This window comes from Schistocerca piceifrons, chromosome 2 (genome assembly GCF_021461385.2).
Source record: "Schistocerca piceifrons isolate TAMUIC-IGC-003096 chromosome 2, iqSchPice1.1, whole genome shotgun sequence".
NCBI lineage: Eukaryota > Metazoa > Arthropoda > Insecta > Orthoptera > Acrididae > Schistocerca > Schistocerca piceifrons.
In genome coordinates this window covers 282,453,348-282,473,335 of record NC_060139.1, presented here as the reverse complement: position 1 = coordinate 282,473,335, position 19,988 = coordinate 282,453,348, and the positions used below count along the sequence as shown (strand labels likewise).

At 37.4% G+C, this 19,988-nt stretch overlaps 1 protein-coding gene across 1 annotated transcript in view; it reads right to left on the bottom strand.

Moving 5' to 3' along the window:
- LOC124775330 (dynein beta chain, ciliary-like) overlaps positions 1-18,975 on the bottom strand; it is a 702,744-nt gene extending 683,769 nt beyond the window's left edge. The window contains exons 1-3 of the mRNA XM_047250162.1: positions 18,897-18,975; positions 18,678-18,826; positions 9,998-10,231 (exon numbers count right to left, since the gene is read on the bottom strand). Of these exons, the coding sequence (XP_047106118.1) occupies positions 9,998-10,231; positions 18,678-18,826; positions 18,897-18,975 (462 nt within the window). The remainder of the gene's footprint in view (positions 1-9,997; positions 10,232-18,677; positions 18,827-18,896) is intronic.
- Positions 18,976-19,988: the final 1,013 nt, after the last annotated feature.

Genomic DNA, 19,988 nt, shown 5'->3' with positions numbered 1-19,988 from the left:
TACTGGTTAAATTTTTCTAATAGAAGTCTCTGACACACGCAAGCAGAAGTCTTTGATAAGTCAAGGAAGATACTACAGACTTGTTTCTGATTTTGCAGTACCCTGACTACATATTCTGTGAAGTCTGCAACTGCTATCTTTGTGGATCGACTGACTGCAAATTATATTTTATTGGGCCTATTGTCTACAAAAGTAGCTTATGCATAAGACATTGTACAAGTCAGTTTACAAGTATACAGGTAAAAGTAATTTCTACGCTTCCTTATTTAAGATTACAAAACAACACATCATACATTAAGTATTTACAGTACAACTTGCTCAAAATGGAATCGCATGGGACTAAAATAATTTTCCAAACTGGAAAAGTTTCTAGATTACACAGAACACAATAGGTTACAAAAAAATTTGTCAAGTGCTATGCACACAAGTATAAATTTGTAGCTTTCTACATATTTACTTACCTTTACTCTTGTACAGTAGGTAGATATTTACTTACTGTATACTGTACAATAGAACACACTATATTATTATACTAACTGATACATAATATGGCATGTCTGTGTTTTTACCAACTGATACATAATATGGTATGTCTGTGTTTTTACTTTAACTTCGGATTCATATATTGTTGTACACACACACACACACACACACACACACATACACACGCACGCACGCGCACACACACACACACACACACACACACATTTGTTTATTTACATTTCACTTTTTTTTACCACATACCAAGGAGGGAAACCTCTTTGAATTTCCTGTTCAGAACTGTTTTTTTCTACGAAATTTTTTGTACTATACAGTAGATCCACCTGCTTGGGAGAATTTGTGTGTGTTGGAAATTGCAAAACACTGTTATGCATGCTATTGCTTCTTCAGGCGTGTTAATTTTTCTATGGACATTATTTTGCTCCTCCTTCTCTTGCTTTGTGCCCTCCTCAACATTTTATACGTTGCTGATGTCTATTACATCTGTTGCCAAAGTAGAAGAGAAGTGAGTAGACAGAAAGTCATCACTCTGAACATAGTCATCTGGACTACATGAAATGTTTTTCAGTTGAATTAATTCAGCAACTGCTGCAGGATTTTCTTGAGCTTTGATGAGTAAAGAAGCATCTTGTCCATCACTTCCAAACCCTGCTTTGTTCAAGCACTTGATGACAGCTTCGGGCTTTATTTCCCTTACTGCTAAGCCAATACAGTTCACTACATCCAGGACAGGAACCGACTGTGCAAGAGCAAACACACTTTCAGTCGCAAAGAATAAGCGACTACATTAATAATCGCCTATAATGGAACTTGAATGCATAAATAACCTCCTGGTCCACGGGTTGTGAGAGACTGGTTGAACCTGGTGGGAACTTAGTCAATTTCAATCTGATAACTTGACTTCTGAGTGGCAGGTTGCACTGTCTATGGAAAGGAGAACTTAGAGATTTCCTTTTTTCATTTTGGCAATGAAAGAGCCCAGCCACTCTTCCATTGAACTATTTACAATGCACACCTTCTTATAGCTTTGTCATGCGACACGAAGTTTACTGATGTCTATATTCTCAAAACAATGGGTTTTTGCTACCTTTCCAATCACCAGTGGCTTCTCCAGTTCACTCAACATGTTTCCACACAGCAGTACAGCGAGTCTTTCCTCGGACATTTTCCACTGATGCACTTTTCACCTTGAATTGCTAACAATTTTGAAGGGAGTGTGCGATAAAACTGTCCCATTCATTGGCAATGAACATGTCTTTTGCGTCATAATTCACAATTAGATTGTGCAGTACTGGCTTCCATTCTGGTGCTACATTTTCTTGCACATCCTTAGCTTCCCACACACTTCACTCGTCCCGACATTGTGTCTAGCTTTGAAACTGGCCAGCCATCCTGTAGATGCTTTGAACTCCATATTCTCAAGCTCTTCAGCAACTTTTGAAGCCTCACACTGCAACATGGGTCCAGGCAAATGTAAGTTGCCCACAAAGACTTCGTCTTTCTCATTCATCTCGATTACCTTAATCTTTTTGTCAAGTGTTGGGAATGCATACTTTTTGTTCAAAGTCATGTTGTCACTCAAGGTGTTACAAGTCAACTGAAACTGGCAGAAAATAATGCAGGTAAGGCATTTCTTTGGAATGCTTGACCTCACCTGGTAAAACCATTGTTTAAGGGGAAAACAATCATATCTTTCACATAACAGCATTGTCAGGGCTAACTATTTTCATATTAAAAGTAGTGTCCTTTTATATTCATGAACAGCTAAGGTATACTGTAACACAGTAGTACTGTATAACATTTTTTCCCACAGCGTACAATGTATTGTTAATCAACCTATTTCTGCATTAGGCACATTACACTTTATACGAAAAATTAGCATAAAAAGTGCATTGAGTCTATCTGTGGCTATACTCTGCAAACCATTGTGACATTCATGGCAGAGGGTACATCTCACTGTACCAGTTATTGGGCATTTTCCCATTCCATTCATGTGTGAAGTGTGGGAAAAATTATTGTTTAACACACTCTGTCTGCTGTAATTATTCCAATCTTATGTTCATGATTCCTAGGGGAGTGATATGCAAAGAGCTCAACAGACAGCAATAAAAATATCTGATCATTTGCCCAATAACATAAAAGTGTTTGATAGGTAGTGGAGCAATGTTTAAAAAATCTAATTTAAAATCATTTCTCCTGGACAACTCCTTCTATTCCATTAACATATAATATGTTCATTAATCTGCCAGTCCAGTTCTTTCAACACCTCATCTCAGTGACACTCTCCCATGGGTCATACAAACCTGTGACCATTCAAGCTGCCCTTCTCTCTATACATTCAATATCCACTGTTAGTCCTGTTTGGTATGTGTCCCACACATCTGAGCAATATTCTAGGATGTGTTGCAAGTGTGGATTTGTAAGCAACCTCCTTTGCAGACTGATTGCATTTCCCCTGTATTCTACCAATAAACCACGACTGAGACTATATGAACACTCCACTTAATGACCCTACTAGTTGTTGGACCCAAGTATTTTATGAGTTTACAGATTCAAATATGACACAATAATATTATATTCACAGGCTACTAAGTTTTTTCATTTTGCGAAGTGCTCAGTTTTACAGTTTTGAGCATTTAAAGCAAGTTACCAATCATTGCACTACTTTGAAATTTATCAAGATCTAACTAAATATTTGTACAGCTCCATTCAGACTGCAATTAGCTACAGATAATTGAATCACCTGCAAAAAGTCTGAGGCTACCATTAATATTGTCTGTAACATCATTAATACACATTATGAACAACAAGGGATCCAACACTCTCCCCAGGGATGCACCTGAAGTTACTTTTAGACGTGTCGATGACTCTCCATCCAAAATAACATACTGTGACCTCCCCACCATGAAATTCTCAATCCAGTCATGCATTTTGTGTGATACCTCATACGATCGTACTTTTGATAATAAGCATAAGTGCAGACTCTTTCGGGAATTGAGAAATACAGCAACTACCTGACTGCCTTGACCCACGTCTTTCTGGAAGCCATATGAGAAAAGTGCGACTTTGGTTTGACTTGATTGATGTTTTCGTAATCCATACTGGTTGGCATGGAGCAGATCATTCTGTTCAAGATACCTAATTACATTTGAGCTCAGAATATGTTCTAAGATTCTACAAGAAATCGGTGTCAAGGATATTGGACGATAGTTTCGTGGATCACTTCTGCTGCCCTTCTTGTAAATGGGTGTGGCCTGTGTTTTCTTCCATCTACTGGGCACAGGTTTTTGTTCAAGGGATCTATGAAAGATTACAGTCAGAAGAGACGCTAGCTCAGCCACAAATTCAGTATTGAATTTGATATGGATTCCATTGGGCCCTGGACATTTATTCACGTTTAACAATTTCAGCTGTTTCCCAACACCCCTGACACTAATATTTATTTCACTCATCTTTTCAGTTGTATGAGGATTAAATCTGGGCGATACTTGTAGGTTTACCTACGTAAAGGAACATTTGAAAACAGGGTTAAGCATTTCTGATTTTGCTTTACTACTCTCCATTTGATTTCCTGTCTTGTTTATGAGTGACTGAACAGTAATTTTGGTGCCACTAACAGCCTTTACATACAACCATAATTTCTTTGGGTTTTGTGAAAGACCATTTGACACTGTTATGCTAAGGTAGTCACTGAAGGCTTCACACAATGGTCTCTTCACTGTCACTGCATCTTTCTATCCATAGCACTAGGCTTTGTTTGCACATATGATGCAGTAGTCTCTGTTTCTTTGTAAGTTTCTTTACAGTGACTCTATACCATGGAGGATCTCTCCCATCATGAACTGTTCTATTGGGTACATATCTATCCAATGCATAGTCAAACAATGGAAAATCCAGGATGGAATGTAAAAATTATATGAAAACGAAAGTTGCTACTCACTATACAGCAGAGATGCTGAGTCGCAGATAGACAAAACAAAAAAACTGTCACAAAAAAGCTTTCGGCCAGCAAGGCCTTCATCAAAAACAGATGACAGAAATCCATACACACACTCCAGCAAATGCAACTCACACTCACAACTGCAGTCTCAGGCAACTGAAACCACACTGTGAGCAGCAGCACCAGTGTGCATGATGGAAGTGGTGACGGTGGGGATAAGGAGGAGGCTGGGTCAGCAGGGGGGGGGGGGGGGGGGATAGTGGGATAGGGCTGCAGGTTACACGAAAGGGCAGGGGAGAGATTGGAAGGAGGGGGGGGGGGGGGGGTTATCAGAAAAGGAGACAAGTGAAAAGACTGGGTGTGGTGGTGGAATGAGGGTTGTGTAGTGGTGGAATGGGCACAGGGAAGGCGTGACCCATATCCCTGTAATAGACCTAGATGCAAGACCTGTCCCATGCATCCTCCCACCACCACCTACTCCAGTCCGATCACAAACATCACCTATCCCATCAAAGACCTGTGAAACCAGTCATGTGATCTACAAGCTAAGATGCAACCAATGTGCTGCATTCTATGTAGGCAAGACAACCAACAAGCTTTCTGTCCGCATGGACGGCCACCGACAAACTGTGGCTAACAAACAAGTGGCCCACCATACTGCTGGGCATGCTGCCAATCATGACATCCTTCATTTCAGTGACTGCTTCACGGCCTGTGCCATATGAATCCTTCCCACCTACACCAGCTTTTCTGAATTGTACATGAGGGAAATTTCCCCACAATACATCCTATGTTCTCATAACCCTCCTGGCCTCAACCTTCGTTAGTCACTGTCCTAACCCATCCAGCCCCTTCCCTGTTCCCATTCCAGCACTATACAGCCCTCATTCCACCATCGCACCCAGTCTTTTTACTTATCTCCTTTTGCGCTAACACCCTCTCCACTTCTACCCTGTCCTCCGTATAACTTGCAGCACCTCACTGTCCAGCACCCCTACTCTACTATCCCTCCTCATCCCCACCCAACCTCCTCCTTACCCCCACCCAGTCGCCATTCCCATCATGCACCGGTGCCACTGCTCGCAGTGTGGTTTCAATTGTTTGAAACTCCAGTGGTGTGTGTGAGTTGCGTTTGTGTGAGTAGCAACTTTCCAGTGCTTAGTCAACTATTCTTTTAAATTTAAGCCATAGTTCCTCTCCATGCTCCTGTCCTGAGCTAAAAGTTTGATGTTCCTCATTGAGACTTGACACTACTGTTTCTTTGTCTAGTTTGCTGAATGTACAAATCTTTCTGCTTGTTTTAGTTGTTTTGTTATTCACTGTTGCTATAACTGCCTCATGATCACTGATACCAGTTTCAATGTGAGCTTCCTCAAAGAGGTTAGGTCTGTTTGATTGCCATAAGATCTAACATATTTCCATCGTGAATGGGGCTCTGAACTATCTGTTTGACATATTTTTCAGAGAAAGCATTCAGTAACATTTCACAGTATATCTTGTCATGTCCACCACTAACAAAGCTACAATAATCCCAATTGATTGCTGGATGATTAAAATCTTCTCCAGTTATTGCAGTACAATTAGGGAACTTATGTACAAGCAAACTAATGGTTTCTCCAAAGTTTTCGATTACGTCAAGAGGAGAATCTGGTGGTCGGTAAAAGGACTGTATTATAATTTTATGTTCATCCTTGATACTGAGTCTAGCCGAAACAATCTCACATGCAGTTTCAATTTCTATTTTGGTGGATTCGATTTTCTTGTCTACTGTGACAAATACCGTCTCCATTTCTCATTTTCCTATCCTTTCAATTGAGGTGTTTTTCTTGTTGTGAGTTGATTTTAAGTGATTGACGTATTGCGCGATCCAAGTCTTTACTTGTTCCCTTGTAATAACAGTTACTTTCTTTCCTGAATTTTACAGTCGCTGCCTTTCCTCTTGATGTTGTTGTCCTGCTAGGCAGTGCCGCATATTTGACTACTGACTTCTTTTCCGACTGCAGAGGGGCTAGGGCTATAAGAGACTTCTACATTTAAACAACTCACTACAAAGTCACAAAACATGGTACCTGTTATTTCCAAATCCATGTCATTCATTACACAGGATATTGTTTTCATTGACAAATTCCATAAGTTTGTCATATATAACTTTTTCTAATATTTTAGAAATGAAAGAGGAAATTGTGATGGGTCTGTAGTTATTAACATTATCTCTCTCACCTTTTATGTACTGGGATAACTTTAGATGTTCTCCGTACATCAGGGAAAAGTTCCTGCTTGAAGTGAGCAGTGATATAAGAATGTACGTATTTCAATTAGTGTGCTCTTCTTTAAGATTGTTTCTGGGACACCACTTGCATGAATGTGTGTGTGTGTGTGTGTGTGTTTTTCTATTTTGGATGAAGGACTTGGCTACCACATCTTGTGAGACAGAGGTGATGTTCACTGGCACTCTACATGCACTTACTTTATATTAATTGTCTTGGGTGTTTTTATTTAAGTTTATCATGCTAGCAGCAACACCTGTGATAAGTTGTTAAATGTGGTGACTACTTTCAAGTGATTCATTGCTTCTTTATTTTCTTGTGACAGTGTTCTATTTTTACACAATGGAAAATCCAGGATACAATGTAACTATAACATCAAAAGGAAAGTTGCTACTCACCATATAGCAGAGATGTTAAGTCACAGACAGGCACAACGAAAAGACTCTCACAATTACAGCTTTCGGACTTTAAGACCTTCGTCAACAATAGACAACAGACACAAATACACACACACACACACACACACACACACACACACACACACACACACACACACACTCACTCATGGAAACGCAACTCACACACATGACTTTTTGTTGTGCCTATCTGCGACTCAGCATCTTCGCTACTTGGTGAGTACCAACTTTCCTTTTCATAATAGTGTTCTGTTTTTTTATGATTCTATATTTTCATCAGATTGACTTTTTTAATTATAAATGTATTCATCATTATGCATTACTTTTGCTATTATTGTCATTTTTCTTAGTGTTTCGGAATATTTTGTATTAAATAATGGAAGGACTAGGATGGAATAACAACAATATTATGAAAACGATAGATAGCTACAAACCACGTAGAGGAGGTACTGAGTTTCAGAGAAGCACAATGAAAAAACTGCTAAGCATTTAAGCTTTTGGACAAAATGTCCTCCTTCCAAAACGGAAAACAAAGACGCACACACATCCAAGCAAGTACAGCTCACACACACACACACACACACACACACACACACACACACATGGTTGCCAGGGCCTGGCCAGGCACAGTATCCCTGTGTGAGTGAGTTGTGTTTCCGTGAATGTATGTGTTTGTGTTCTATTTTGGTAGAAGGACTTTTTGTTCAAAAGCTTAAATTGTATGAGGATAATCCCAAAAGTAAGGTCTCCTATTTTTTTATAAGTACAGAACTCTGTTTGTGTGGCAGCTGGTCACACTGTTACGACGAGTGCTTCACGCGCTGTGTGTAAACAAGCAGCTTTCGGCCATTAAGGCCTTCGTCAACAATAGACACATACACTCTCACAAACACACACACACACACACACACACATACTCACGCAAATGCAACTCACACACACGACTGCAGTCTCAGGCAACTGAAACCACACTGAGAGCGGTAGCACCAGTAAATGATGGGAGTGGCATCTGGGTGGGGGTAAGGAGGAGGCTGGGGTGGGGAGGGATAGTATGGTGGGGGTGGCAGACAGTGAAGTGCTACAGGCTAGACGGAGGGCAGGTGAGAGGTAGGGAGGGGGGGAAGTAACAGAAAAGGAGAGAAATAAAAAGACTGGGTGTGGTGGTGGAATGACAGCTGTGTAGTGCTGGAATTGGAACAGGGAAGGGGCTGGATGGGTGAGGTAAGTGACTAAAGGAGATTGAGGCAGGAGGGTTACAGGAACGTAGAATGTATTGCAGGGAAAGGTCCCACCTGCGCACATCAGAAAAGATGGTGTTGGTCGAAAGGATCCATAGGGCACAAGCTCTGAAGCAGTCATTGAAATGAAGGATATCATGTTCGGCAGCGCACTCAGCAACTGGGTGGTCCATTTGTTTCTTGGCCAAAGTTTGTCGGTGACCATTCATGCAGACAGGCAGCTTGTTAGTTGTCTGGTTTCACAGGTAGCCCTGCCTTTGATGGGACAGCTGATGTTAGTGACTGGACTGGATGCTGTAAGTTACTCAATAATATAAAGCTCTGCCATGCTGTGTAAGAGCAGTTCCATTAGGTGTTATGAATATTTCAGCTGTTCCATATACCATGTACATAACACATATGTAAACACTTCAGTGTTTATATCATTATTCGTCTGCTCTATACTGTATATGATACATGGAATAGCTGTGAATTTATCAGCTGTTCACTTCAGGGTTTACATCATTATTTCTCCAGCTCTGTTATGTAGATGGTACATGGAATAGCTCATAAATTCACAACACCTAGTGCAACAGCTCTAACACAGATGGCACAGCTTTATATTGGTTTGGGTTGTTTGGGGAAGGAGACCAGACAGCGAGGTCATCGGTCTCATCGCATTAGGGAAGGAAGTCGGCTGTGCCCTTTCAAAGGAACCATCCCGGCGTTTGCCTGGAGCGATTTAGGGAAATCACGGAAAACCTAAATCAGGACGGCCGGACGCGGGCAGCTTTATATTATTGGGTGGGTTAGAATATCCCATAATGCTTGAAAATGAGAACATGCCTAAATTGTAATGGTAATAAATAATGTTTTAACAGCCAAAAGTGGATGATTTCACTAAAAAATAATTTTTATACTGAAATATAAATGATTGTAGGAGTCTATCTAAAATACAGTGGGTGATAGAGACAAATTGTTAGCTTATTTTGAATCAGCGTGTTTCACTTATCTCAGAACAAGTGATGAGATACCAAGATATCACCAATTATTAAAATTTGTTTTCCAGTTTTATGATCAGTTCGACCCTCCTCCTTGAAAATAGGAATGACCTGTGCTTTTTTTTCCAGTCCAGTTTTGAGTCCAAACAAGTTGTTTATAGATATAAAATTTCTGCTTATTATTTTAACCAAAATACTTGAGTAACCTTTTTATCAATAAAATAGATAAATTTCATTTTGTTTACAGAACTCCACTACAGCTAAGAGAGAAAATTCAGATCTGTAATAGCACTCTTTCAATTTCAAAGTGACTATTTTTGATTAAATTGTATGTTATTATTCACTGCTCAATAAGATACAAAAAATAAAGTAGCTCATTTTGTGACCACTGATGATAATGTTAGAAGTTCTTGGGTATTGATAGCACCTCCTGCATACAGAATCTTCCAGTCCAACTTAAAGACTTTACGCTGAGGCCTTCTTCCATGAAATTGAACCACGCAGGCAAGCACAGCAAGCAGACCAAAGTACCAGATTATAAGAGTGAGTGTGATGCAGCACCAATATCCAAGAACTTTCAGTTTCAAAGTAGCTCACTGCTTTCATCTAAGTCACATTATTTTTAACTAAAAAAATATTTTACGCATCATCTTACCTCTGCAACTAAAACAGATAACTCATCAATAGGTTTTGATGACATATCTCCACAAAGCAATACTTTCTGATAGTTCTGAGATGTTACTGGCTCTTTGTAACATTTGATAAAATAACAACATTTTGTTTTACTGTTAACTGGGAAACTGTTGATAGGTATAAGCTGTCCAGCAGTATTGACTGTGACAATTAACAAGTATTCTGTTGTCTTATCCAAGAAATCCATCACAATTTTCTGTAACAAAATAAGAGCGGAAAGAAATGTGATACAAGTTCAACAGATGTCAATACTTTCTGAGTTAAATGAGTGACTACAGCATTGGCATTGACATAAAACAGCTGCTACCACCTACCATAAAAATCAGCAAACTACAGAAAAAATAGCTTTTTGTACAGCTCTCACTTAGAATGAAATGTTGAAAGACTGTCATTACTGGAGGAAACGGTTTTCATAGCTTAGTGATAAAGTGACCACAAAAATGTCTCCATTTATTCATTCCTCATGTTCTGTACGTATCCCAATAGGAAGGTCCTGCCTCTTAAGCCGAAGTCACTAACTTATGCTTTCATGATGGAGTTAGACTTAGAGGTATGTTGATCCGAAGCCCAGTGGTGGAAATTTTTTACTGTCAGTATTTGGCCAGCAGGGAGATGAGGGGTAGTGGTGTAAAATTCCTGATCACCAGTATCTGCACCAATGTCTTGCATTAAATTTCCATCCACGCTGCAGTGTCTCATAAAGTAAGGGACACACAATACTGTTGATGATGACCCATCCAGCAGATTGGGACGCGAAACTCAATGGATCACTTGGTGCTATTCGAAAGGAGTATGCTGTGTGCCAGCACTGGGTTTCATCCTTTTTGTTCACTTCATCCACAAACTGAATACTACACTTACGAGACTCAACACAGTCATCAAGTCAACACGGATACACACTTGACACTACATAACAGCTCAGAGGAAGGCAACAGCAAATCACCTACACTAGGACCTCACCTAGGAGTGGAATGCAGGATTCTTGCATATGTTCCCCCGCACTCATTCCGTAAGAATGGCACTACTTTGGCTTGACAACAAGAATGAGCTGCTTTCAGGGAATTGAAATAACCCAAGGCATGCATGAAAAAAGAGAAACTGAATCTGCACACTGTATTAACAATGAACTATCACTAAATTCTTAATACTAATTGTTCTCATCCCAGCTAAATGTAACCTAGTCAATTACTTTAAAAAACTGCTCCTCCCTCGGTTTTATTAGATAACATATGTATATCTCCTACTCGTAGCTTTTTTTTTTTCTTTGGAAAAATACACTATTATTTTTTGAATAAAATACTTACCTTCATTTGTAATAACAGATACCTGTTTACAATACACTGCTGTAAGTCGCACATCTAAACATTGGCACTTACAATGCAGCCAACTGGAAATTTTAATCCTTTAATCCAGATGCATAGATTATTTGTAGACTGGGTGGCTAAATGATGCAAGCTTTTAATTTTCTTCTCGATTTTCTTTTCCTTCTGATCTTGCTTTATGTTGGCCTGGAGCTTGTTGAAAAACTTTCCACCAAGGTCTGAAAGTGCATTCTGATTCTATACAATGAGACAAACTCTACATGAAAATTAGTTTTCTGTGCAGTGTTTTGATTGTGCAAATCCCATTTCAGCCAAAACTAAATATTATTAGAAGCCACATGCAATATTAAGCAAAAAAGTTCTGATAAACATGTGTAACAATGGCAAGGTCCTTACAGAGGCATCCACAATGTGCTGTTATATTCTTTACATATTGTAATATTCTCACTGCTCCCTTCTGTAGTATAAACACTTTCCAAACTTCAGCTTCATATCCTAGATATTAATTTATTAAGACAACAGGAAATGAAAATATGGAAAATTAACCAACACTCTAGCCTTCTCATCAACACTATGAAAAATACTTGTAAGTAACATTAGCATTTCTTTGCATTGACTCCATTTCACTTTTTATTAAGGATGATCCCAAGGAATTTTACAAAAAGTGTTTCACTTAGCGTATGACCATTTATTTTTATATCTGTAATCAGAAGATATTTTTGTCTTGTATGAAGTTGGATTATATAAGTCTGTGTGAATTAGGACTTAAATTGTTGACTATGAACCAGATGTAGTCCTGTTCGACTAACATTTGGGTTATGTTTGGCAAAGACTGATTTCACACCCTGGATTTCATGCTTATATCATCAGCAAAAATTACAGTTTTTGACTGTGCTTTAAATCTGTTCGGAAGATCATTTCTATAGGTCAACATAAGCAACAAACCTAATACCAAATCTTGTAAGACCCCACAAGTAGTGTCCTCCATTCTAATATTAGCTTTATCCCTGGGAGACAGTTTGTTAATGTGACTTATTGCTTTTTGATATGAAAGTATGAATTCACCCATACTAAAGGGGTGTCACTGATCACAAAATATTTTATTTGACAAGTACTTTATGGTCCACACTGTCATGGTCTCACAACACTTCAACATAATAATTTTCCTGTTTAGCTGTGCCAGGACTTCATTTATGAAGTCTTGTATAGCTTTCTCTGTGCAGAATCCTTTACAAAATCCAAAGTGAGAGTCAGTTAACAAGTACTGCTCAAAAAAATGAGGCAGTATTCAATAATTAATCATTTTGTAAAAACTTTTGGAAAAACTGGAAGGAATAAAATAGCTGTGTAATTATAAGGTGGTTTGAGTATGTACAGTTGTATATACAGCTGTTACTACAGCTTATTTAATTCTCAACAAATATCCACCGAGCTACTGATGATAGTGCTATCAAGTCAGCCAAAGGTATCATCATTTCTTAGTGACATAAGGCAATTTTTATTCCCCTTAGAGGTTGTATTTTCTTAATCCAAAATCTATTAGCACGAGATGGCATATCTGTCAAAGTAAATCTAATGCATCTCTTTGTAATTGATCATTCATATGTGAATACAGAAGGACCTCCAGTACCATTCTAGTGTACGGCTGTGTATACCATTTGTGAGCAAGATCTTGTTCTGTATTGCTCAGCCTGTTGGCACCTCCTTGGGGTAACCTGATGATACCCCATCTGAGCAAAACATGTCATTCTGGATTTAATTTAAAAAAAAAAAAAAAAAAAAAAAAAAAAAAAAAAAAAAAAAAAAAAAAAAAAAGCATTCACACTAACAACTGTAACTTCTCGGTTTAGACAATGTGTAATTTATCAACTTAATATCAACATCTTCAATGAGTTGGATTTCCTCATGTTTGCGGTTTCAGATGGTGTGTTTGATCCGATAGAACCACTGGATTCAGATACATGTGTGATCCCTCCAAGAAGATGATATCTGGGAGACAATTTGCAAGATGTTGAGGCAGCCAGTTGCAGTTTATATACTAGAAGCTATAGCAAATCATATATCTTAGTGAAGGATTTTAGTTGTATTCCAAAGCTCCTACAAAAACAAAAACAAAAAACAACAAAAACAACTGGACATTTTAAAGGGAGGAGCATCAGATTGACTTCAGCAGCTAAAAAAATGTCTATTGAAGAAAAAACTTCAAGGAAAATGGTAAAGTTAGAAGAAAATTAGAAGAAAGCATGACAATAACCAATAAGCAGAAAATTAAACACAAGCAGAAAACTAAGCAGTGTGATAGTAAAAGGGCTTCAGACATAAGTGATGAAGTGTCATCCAGTAAATCAGAGGAGAGTTCATCACTAGAGATTTTTAATTTGAAATGAGATGTTGTGATTGTTGTCTATATTTTGGTAAAACTCAAAATTAACTATTTTTAGTACTAAAGTGTTGAAGGCAGTCGATGGTGATGATGAATATGAGGTCTCATACATTTAGTGGGAGGGGGATTACAAAAACACATTTTATATCCCTAATTGCAGAAGACATGGCTTGTGTATCACATTAAGGGCACATTAAGGGCATTACGATGATTCCGCCTCTAGCATTGCTGATAGCTACAATTATAACTTCATTTGTTAATTAGCTGCCAAATGATATTTGTTTTATTCCAAAATATTGACAATGAATTATTCTTTTAAATAAATACAAACTTTGTTGTGTAAGAAATAATTTCTACAAAATCATCAAAAATGTCATTTTTATTTCACAGTACACTACTCTCGCCTGCATTATACTCGTGTTCAATGCATTGCAGTCTGACATAAAGGTCTTACTTATGTAATGCCACACCTTAAAGATAAACTAAAGGAATATCAACTGAAAACTATTTCTACTATCTTGCTTTTTTAAATGTAAATATTTCTCCATAGTCATTTAGGAATGACACACTATATGTGTAATTTTTGTTATTACCACTTTGTAAATGAATACAATAGCCCACCTTATCACTGAAATTTTTATGCTCAGTTTAATTACATACTTTAAGTTCAAGACATTTATAACTTATGTTGTGGAATAGCTGCAATTTACGATTTTATTGTTTAGTTCTTCAGCTTCATGGTAGCAAATGCTTAAGTTTGTAATTATTAACCTATTTTGTTCCTGTAAGCATGTTATTTACTACAGTTTGTAATTATTGGCTTAGGCCTATTTAGTTAATTTCAACTTTTTACTTCATGTAACATGAATCTTTCCCTTTGAAGCAATTATTTTGTTTACCAGATCAACGGACAGGAATAAACAAATAAATAAGAAATTATGTAATAGCCACTTGGTGAGTAGATTTCTTATCTATCCAATTACATTATATTCTCAAAAACTGGTTATTTTTGTTTATAAATTACATAACAAGCCACTTTTACACTAAACAAATTACATTTCTAAACAGAAATTCTTTAAATCTGGAGTTGCTACAAGAGTCTATTTCATTGGCTTACTTCCAAATTTTGCTTTGCTGGCTGTTAGAAAATTAATATTATTGAATAAGCAGTCACAGATTTTGATAGCCATATTATTCAACCCTTTCCAAGACAAGGTCAATTTTTTACTTATAGTTATTTTTGCTTCAAGAACATACTGTAATTTTGGATGTCATCATTTTCTCTATACTCTAAGGAATTATTAACAAGAAATCATATAACAATAGTTAAAATACTAAACTCTTTAAACAGTTGTTTACAAGTTCTCATGCACCTCCTGAGGAAACTATAACATGATAACTGATCCGTATCTTATCTACTAGTAATGGTACATTATTCACTGTTTGAAAGCCATTGGGGTCATTCTACAGGCTGCAAGAAAGTAGTTTTTAAAAAAAATGTAGGAATGACGACAATTTTCAGTCAGCTGTCTCACGTATGTGAAAGAAAATCATGACACGTTCAGCAACTGGAGTGACATCCACAATTATAACATGCACAATGGTAAGAAAGATGCAGACATGCAAAGCTGTTGATGCTCCATTACATGGGACAGTTTTCCAGCAGTGGCCATTAAAATGTTCGTCCATCTAAATACTGAAATGGAATTTGTGAAGTTTCGGGGAAAGATGTGGCACAATCTTCACCAAAAGCCGCTACACAGTTTGAACGAGTTTTCTGATGCTGAAACAGAAAATTGGACTGCCTCAACAGTCCACCACTAAGCCTATATGAAATCAAGTGAACATATATTGGTCAAAAAATTCCCACTCTATATGTGATTAAGTGTTATGCTATATTTGTGCTAAATTGTCTACATTCTTATACTAATTTGTTCTTGTATTATAATGCTTGTGTAATGTTAACATTGTAACATTGACGGAGTCTATCCACTCATAATTGATTACATTATACTATGTAAACATATTAAAGACAGGGTTAGGTGCTGGAATATGGATTTTCACTACTCTGACCACAAATGCCAGCTTGTAGAGTATGTAAACACAAGAATCACAAAAATCACAAAAGTTATCGAAAATAAAAGAATCCTAAAAGAGGATAACATCCTTGCCCTAAAAAATAAATTAGCTATACAGGACTGGGATCTGGTTTACCAGACTGAAGGATCTGAAAACAAATGGGCCAAATTCTATGATACTATGCTAAGACACTTTGACAGATGCTGCCCTGTTAAGAAAATACAAAGAGCGTTCACCCATAACCAAAGCGCAAAAACCAACAGACTGATACTTCCAGCAAATACGATAAAACTCAGGTAAAACATCCAGGACCTGGATGTGTTATACAAGTCAACAAACCTGCAGGTTTTTAAGGCCAAGTACAACAAAGCCAAGAAAATCTTTAAGAAAGAGCTTTCAAATCTAAGAAAACAGATATACAGCAGTGAAATAGCTCAATCAGACAATATAGCCAAGACCTCATGGAGAATTGTAAATCAATTTCGCAAAGCCACACCGAAGCCAGAAACTGAAATTGTAAATATAAGACATGAAGGAAACACAATGAAAGATCTTAATAAAGTCTGCAATGTTTTCAATAAATACTTCATATCTGCAGCTGTTAGTCCAGTTAATAACACAACTGTGAGTAGTGAGGTAAAGCTCTGCCCCTTTGAAGAGCCACCTTTTGAATTCAAACAAGTAAGTGAAAAAGAAATAGGCAGGATAATAAATAACCTAAAGAATAAGTTCTCATCTGGATGGGATGGTTTGAGTAGTATCGTGATTAAAAAATGTAATAAGGAATTAGTTAAAATAATCACCCACCTGGTAAACTGCAGTATTAGAGAATGTACATTTCCAAATGTATTGAAATGGAGCACAGTTAAACCAGTGCATAAAAAAGGATCCAAGGAAGAGGTTTCAAATTTGAGGCCCATATCATTAATACCTGTCTTCAGCAAAGTATTTGAAGTTGTGCTGCTGACACAATTTTGTGACTATTTCTTGAAAAATAAGTTCCTAACAGGGACACAACATGGATTCCGAAAAGATCATAGTACTATCACAGCAATTACGGAATTTCTTCACAAAACGTATGGTGCCCTTGATCAAGGAATGCAAACAGCTGGCATATTTCTAGACCTTACTAAAGCATTTGACTCGGTAAACCATGAGTTACTTTTAAGTAAACTTGAGTCATACAATGTGAATGCTGCATCCATGCAATTGCTGGCTACATATTTATTTAACTGCAAGCAGTGTACAAAGCTGACTTACAAAATCAATAATCAGATCATTAATTTCCAGTCCAAATATGAGGCAGTCACACAAGGTGTACCCGAGGGCTCAATTTTGGGCCCTTTCCTTTTCCTAGTGTACATAAATGATATAGAGCAACCTTTCGGCTCCCAATTGGTAACCTATGCAGACGATACCTCACTGTTATTTCTTGGTAAACAAAATGATGAGTTAACGTTAGTAGCAACTGAGGGACTAAGTCAAATAACTACTTATTTCCAAGATCAAGGTTTGAAAGTTAATATCAGTAAATCTCAGTTATTGCCATTTAAACTTACAAACTCACACCAAACCTCTATCAGTAACATAGGTGGAATTAAAGTAGTGGACACAGAAGGCTGCAGATTTCTAGGTATTCACCTAGATGAAAATCTAAGATGGGTAAACCATATCAAATTTTTATTCAATAAAATCAGCAGTTCATTACATCTAATCAACCAGTTATCAAAAGTAGTCCCACATCAGACATTAAAAACAATTTACTATGGAACCATTTTTGCACAGATTAATTACGGGATAGAGATACGGGGTTGTGCTGCCGACATACATATGAACAGAATATTTAACCCTTACAGAAAAGAGCAATCCGAATTATCCATGGATTAGGGTATAGAGATGCATGCAGGGAACTCTTTGTTCATCATAAATACCTCACAGTCTACTCACTGTATCTTTACAAATTAATTATATTTTTTGAGACATATCAAAACAAAGCAACAAAGTGCTCTGATATGCATGCCTATAATACAAGAAATAAAGACTGCTACTACAGGCAAAGAACAAAATTAAAAACAACAGACCATAGACCATGCATTAGTGGTCAAATATGGTACAACAGATTACCGAGCTCTACAAGGTGCCACAAAGGGAACTTATTCAAAGTGAAACTGAAATATTTCTTGATTGACAAGTGTTAATATTCTGTAAGTGAATATTAATATTAAACTAAAATAAATTATTTGGTGTCTCCATGCAAAAAAATACAATAAATAAATAAATAACGGTGCTACAGTAATAAATGGTAACGATCCTAGTACATTCTTACTGCGCACTTTTTAACAATGAAAACTATACTTCTAAATCGATAGGTTATCTCAAAATATAATTCTATGGGAGATTACTGAATGAAATACGGTGAGTTGCTAAATTACAGATTTCTTTCTCTCCAAAACTTGCAATGAACAACGTGTAGATGTGGATCGTCTAGGATGTTTAAGCAGATATATATTTTTTTCTATTTAAACTCTTATCGATATGTACAACCAAAAATTCTACACTTTCTATCTTGGTTAATAATTCTTCCTCGTGCTTTAACTGTAGAATTGGTGTTGTACGCCTCGTTTGCATTATATTACATTGTGGTTTGCGCAATGCGGGGTGTATCTGCTCTCATTAATAGAAAAAATTAATATGACAATTCAATTAAAATTTTATCGCTAATCAAATTACCCATATTCACAAATTCTGGAATCACGTTCGGTGTACCCAGTACACTGTATCGTTCAGCATCCATTTCCTATAAAACAGCGAGCGACATATGAAACAGTACAACAAGCTAATTTGAACTTCTCTCTTACATTCGTGTCTTCGTTGCTCAACATTTTCGTCCATTTTTCGGATTTTATTCTCAGCGATCTTGCGAGATACGCAAAGATGAAGTCCAATCGCGGATCTTCGTCATCGTCCTTTTTCTCTTCCTTCGCCTCACTCATTGTGAAGTTGACACCTGTTAAAATAATTTGAATTTCAATACCTAATCACACACATAACCAAAGACTAATTACTTCCTTAAGTACCCAAAATAAAGTGCGAATCTCGCAACTGACAACAAAGATACATTGTTGTGATAGTACCAGCCACTTCCATGAAATACATATTTAACAAGAATACTAACCAGAAGCGTTCGTCGATTAAATTTTACCGCTTTCTTCACGCTACCTAATTTTTCGTTCCAACCACACAAACATACGTATATTTTACTACATCGTCCTTATTCAGCAGCGCAAAGTGTTAGGTCGATAGCAGTCGCTATGGCGATTCGATTTACCTGTACTATTTACGGAGGTGTTGGTCTTGCAATATCAGCAGCACCTCCACTGACCTTGTGCGGCTGACATTCAATTGCTCTCATTCCTCGTGCTTTAATATCTATTTCTAGCACGGCATACCACTAGCATTATGTCCAAATTCCTGTACAATCGATCGATTTTTTGCATTTTATCGAATGGACAGTCCGTTAATAACAACGATTTTTTTTAAGTCCCATAGTGCTCAGAGCCATTTGAATCATTTTTGAACAACGAGTTTTACAGAAATAAAAAAGGAAATTACTAATGAGGAGGAAACACGGATGTGCATTTCGCCACAGAAGAGGAAATAGAGGGCATTTTCGAATTTATTAGTTTTCAGAAAAGATCTGACTGATAAGTGGCAAAAGTATCGAAAGCCCACATGCACACAAACTCTTACTTACACCATGATTCGGAACATCATTCGCGACAGAATAGTAGGATTGTAAAACTTTAGAGGAAATGATGGAGAAATACTGTATCCGTAAACTGAAATTACTTGGGAAGATGTGGCACATCTTAAACAATGGTTCGCTGTTCGTTCTAGGACCTAGAACATACGAAGTGCACTGCGACTGTCAAGTAAAGGTTCATACAGCCTTTTACGAAACCCAGAATATTTTTATTTTTCATTAAATGTCTTACTGACCGTATAGGGAAGTTTGTGGAAAAATGTCATGTCACTGTAGTGTACTACAAATCCGCAAGCAAGCCAGAAGAATGTTTCACGTCGGCAATACATGCTCGCCAGTCGCTACAAAATACCGGAGTGGGCCACACAGAATGTCGTGTGGTTGTATGTACATGTATGTGGACAGG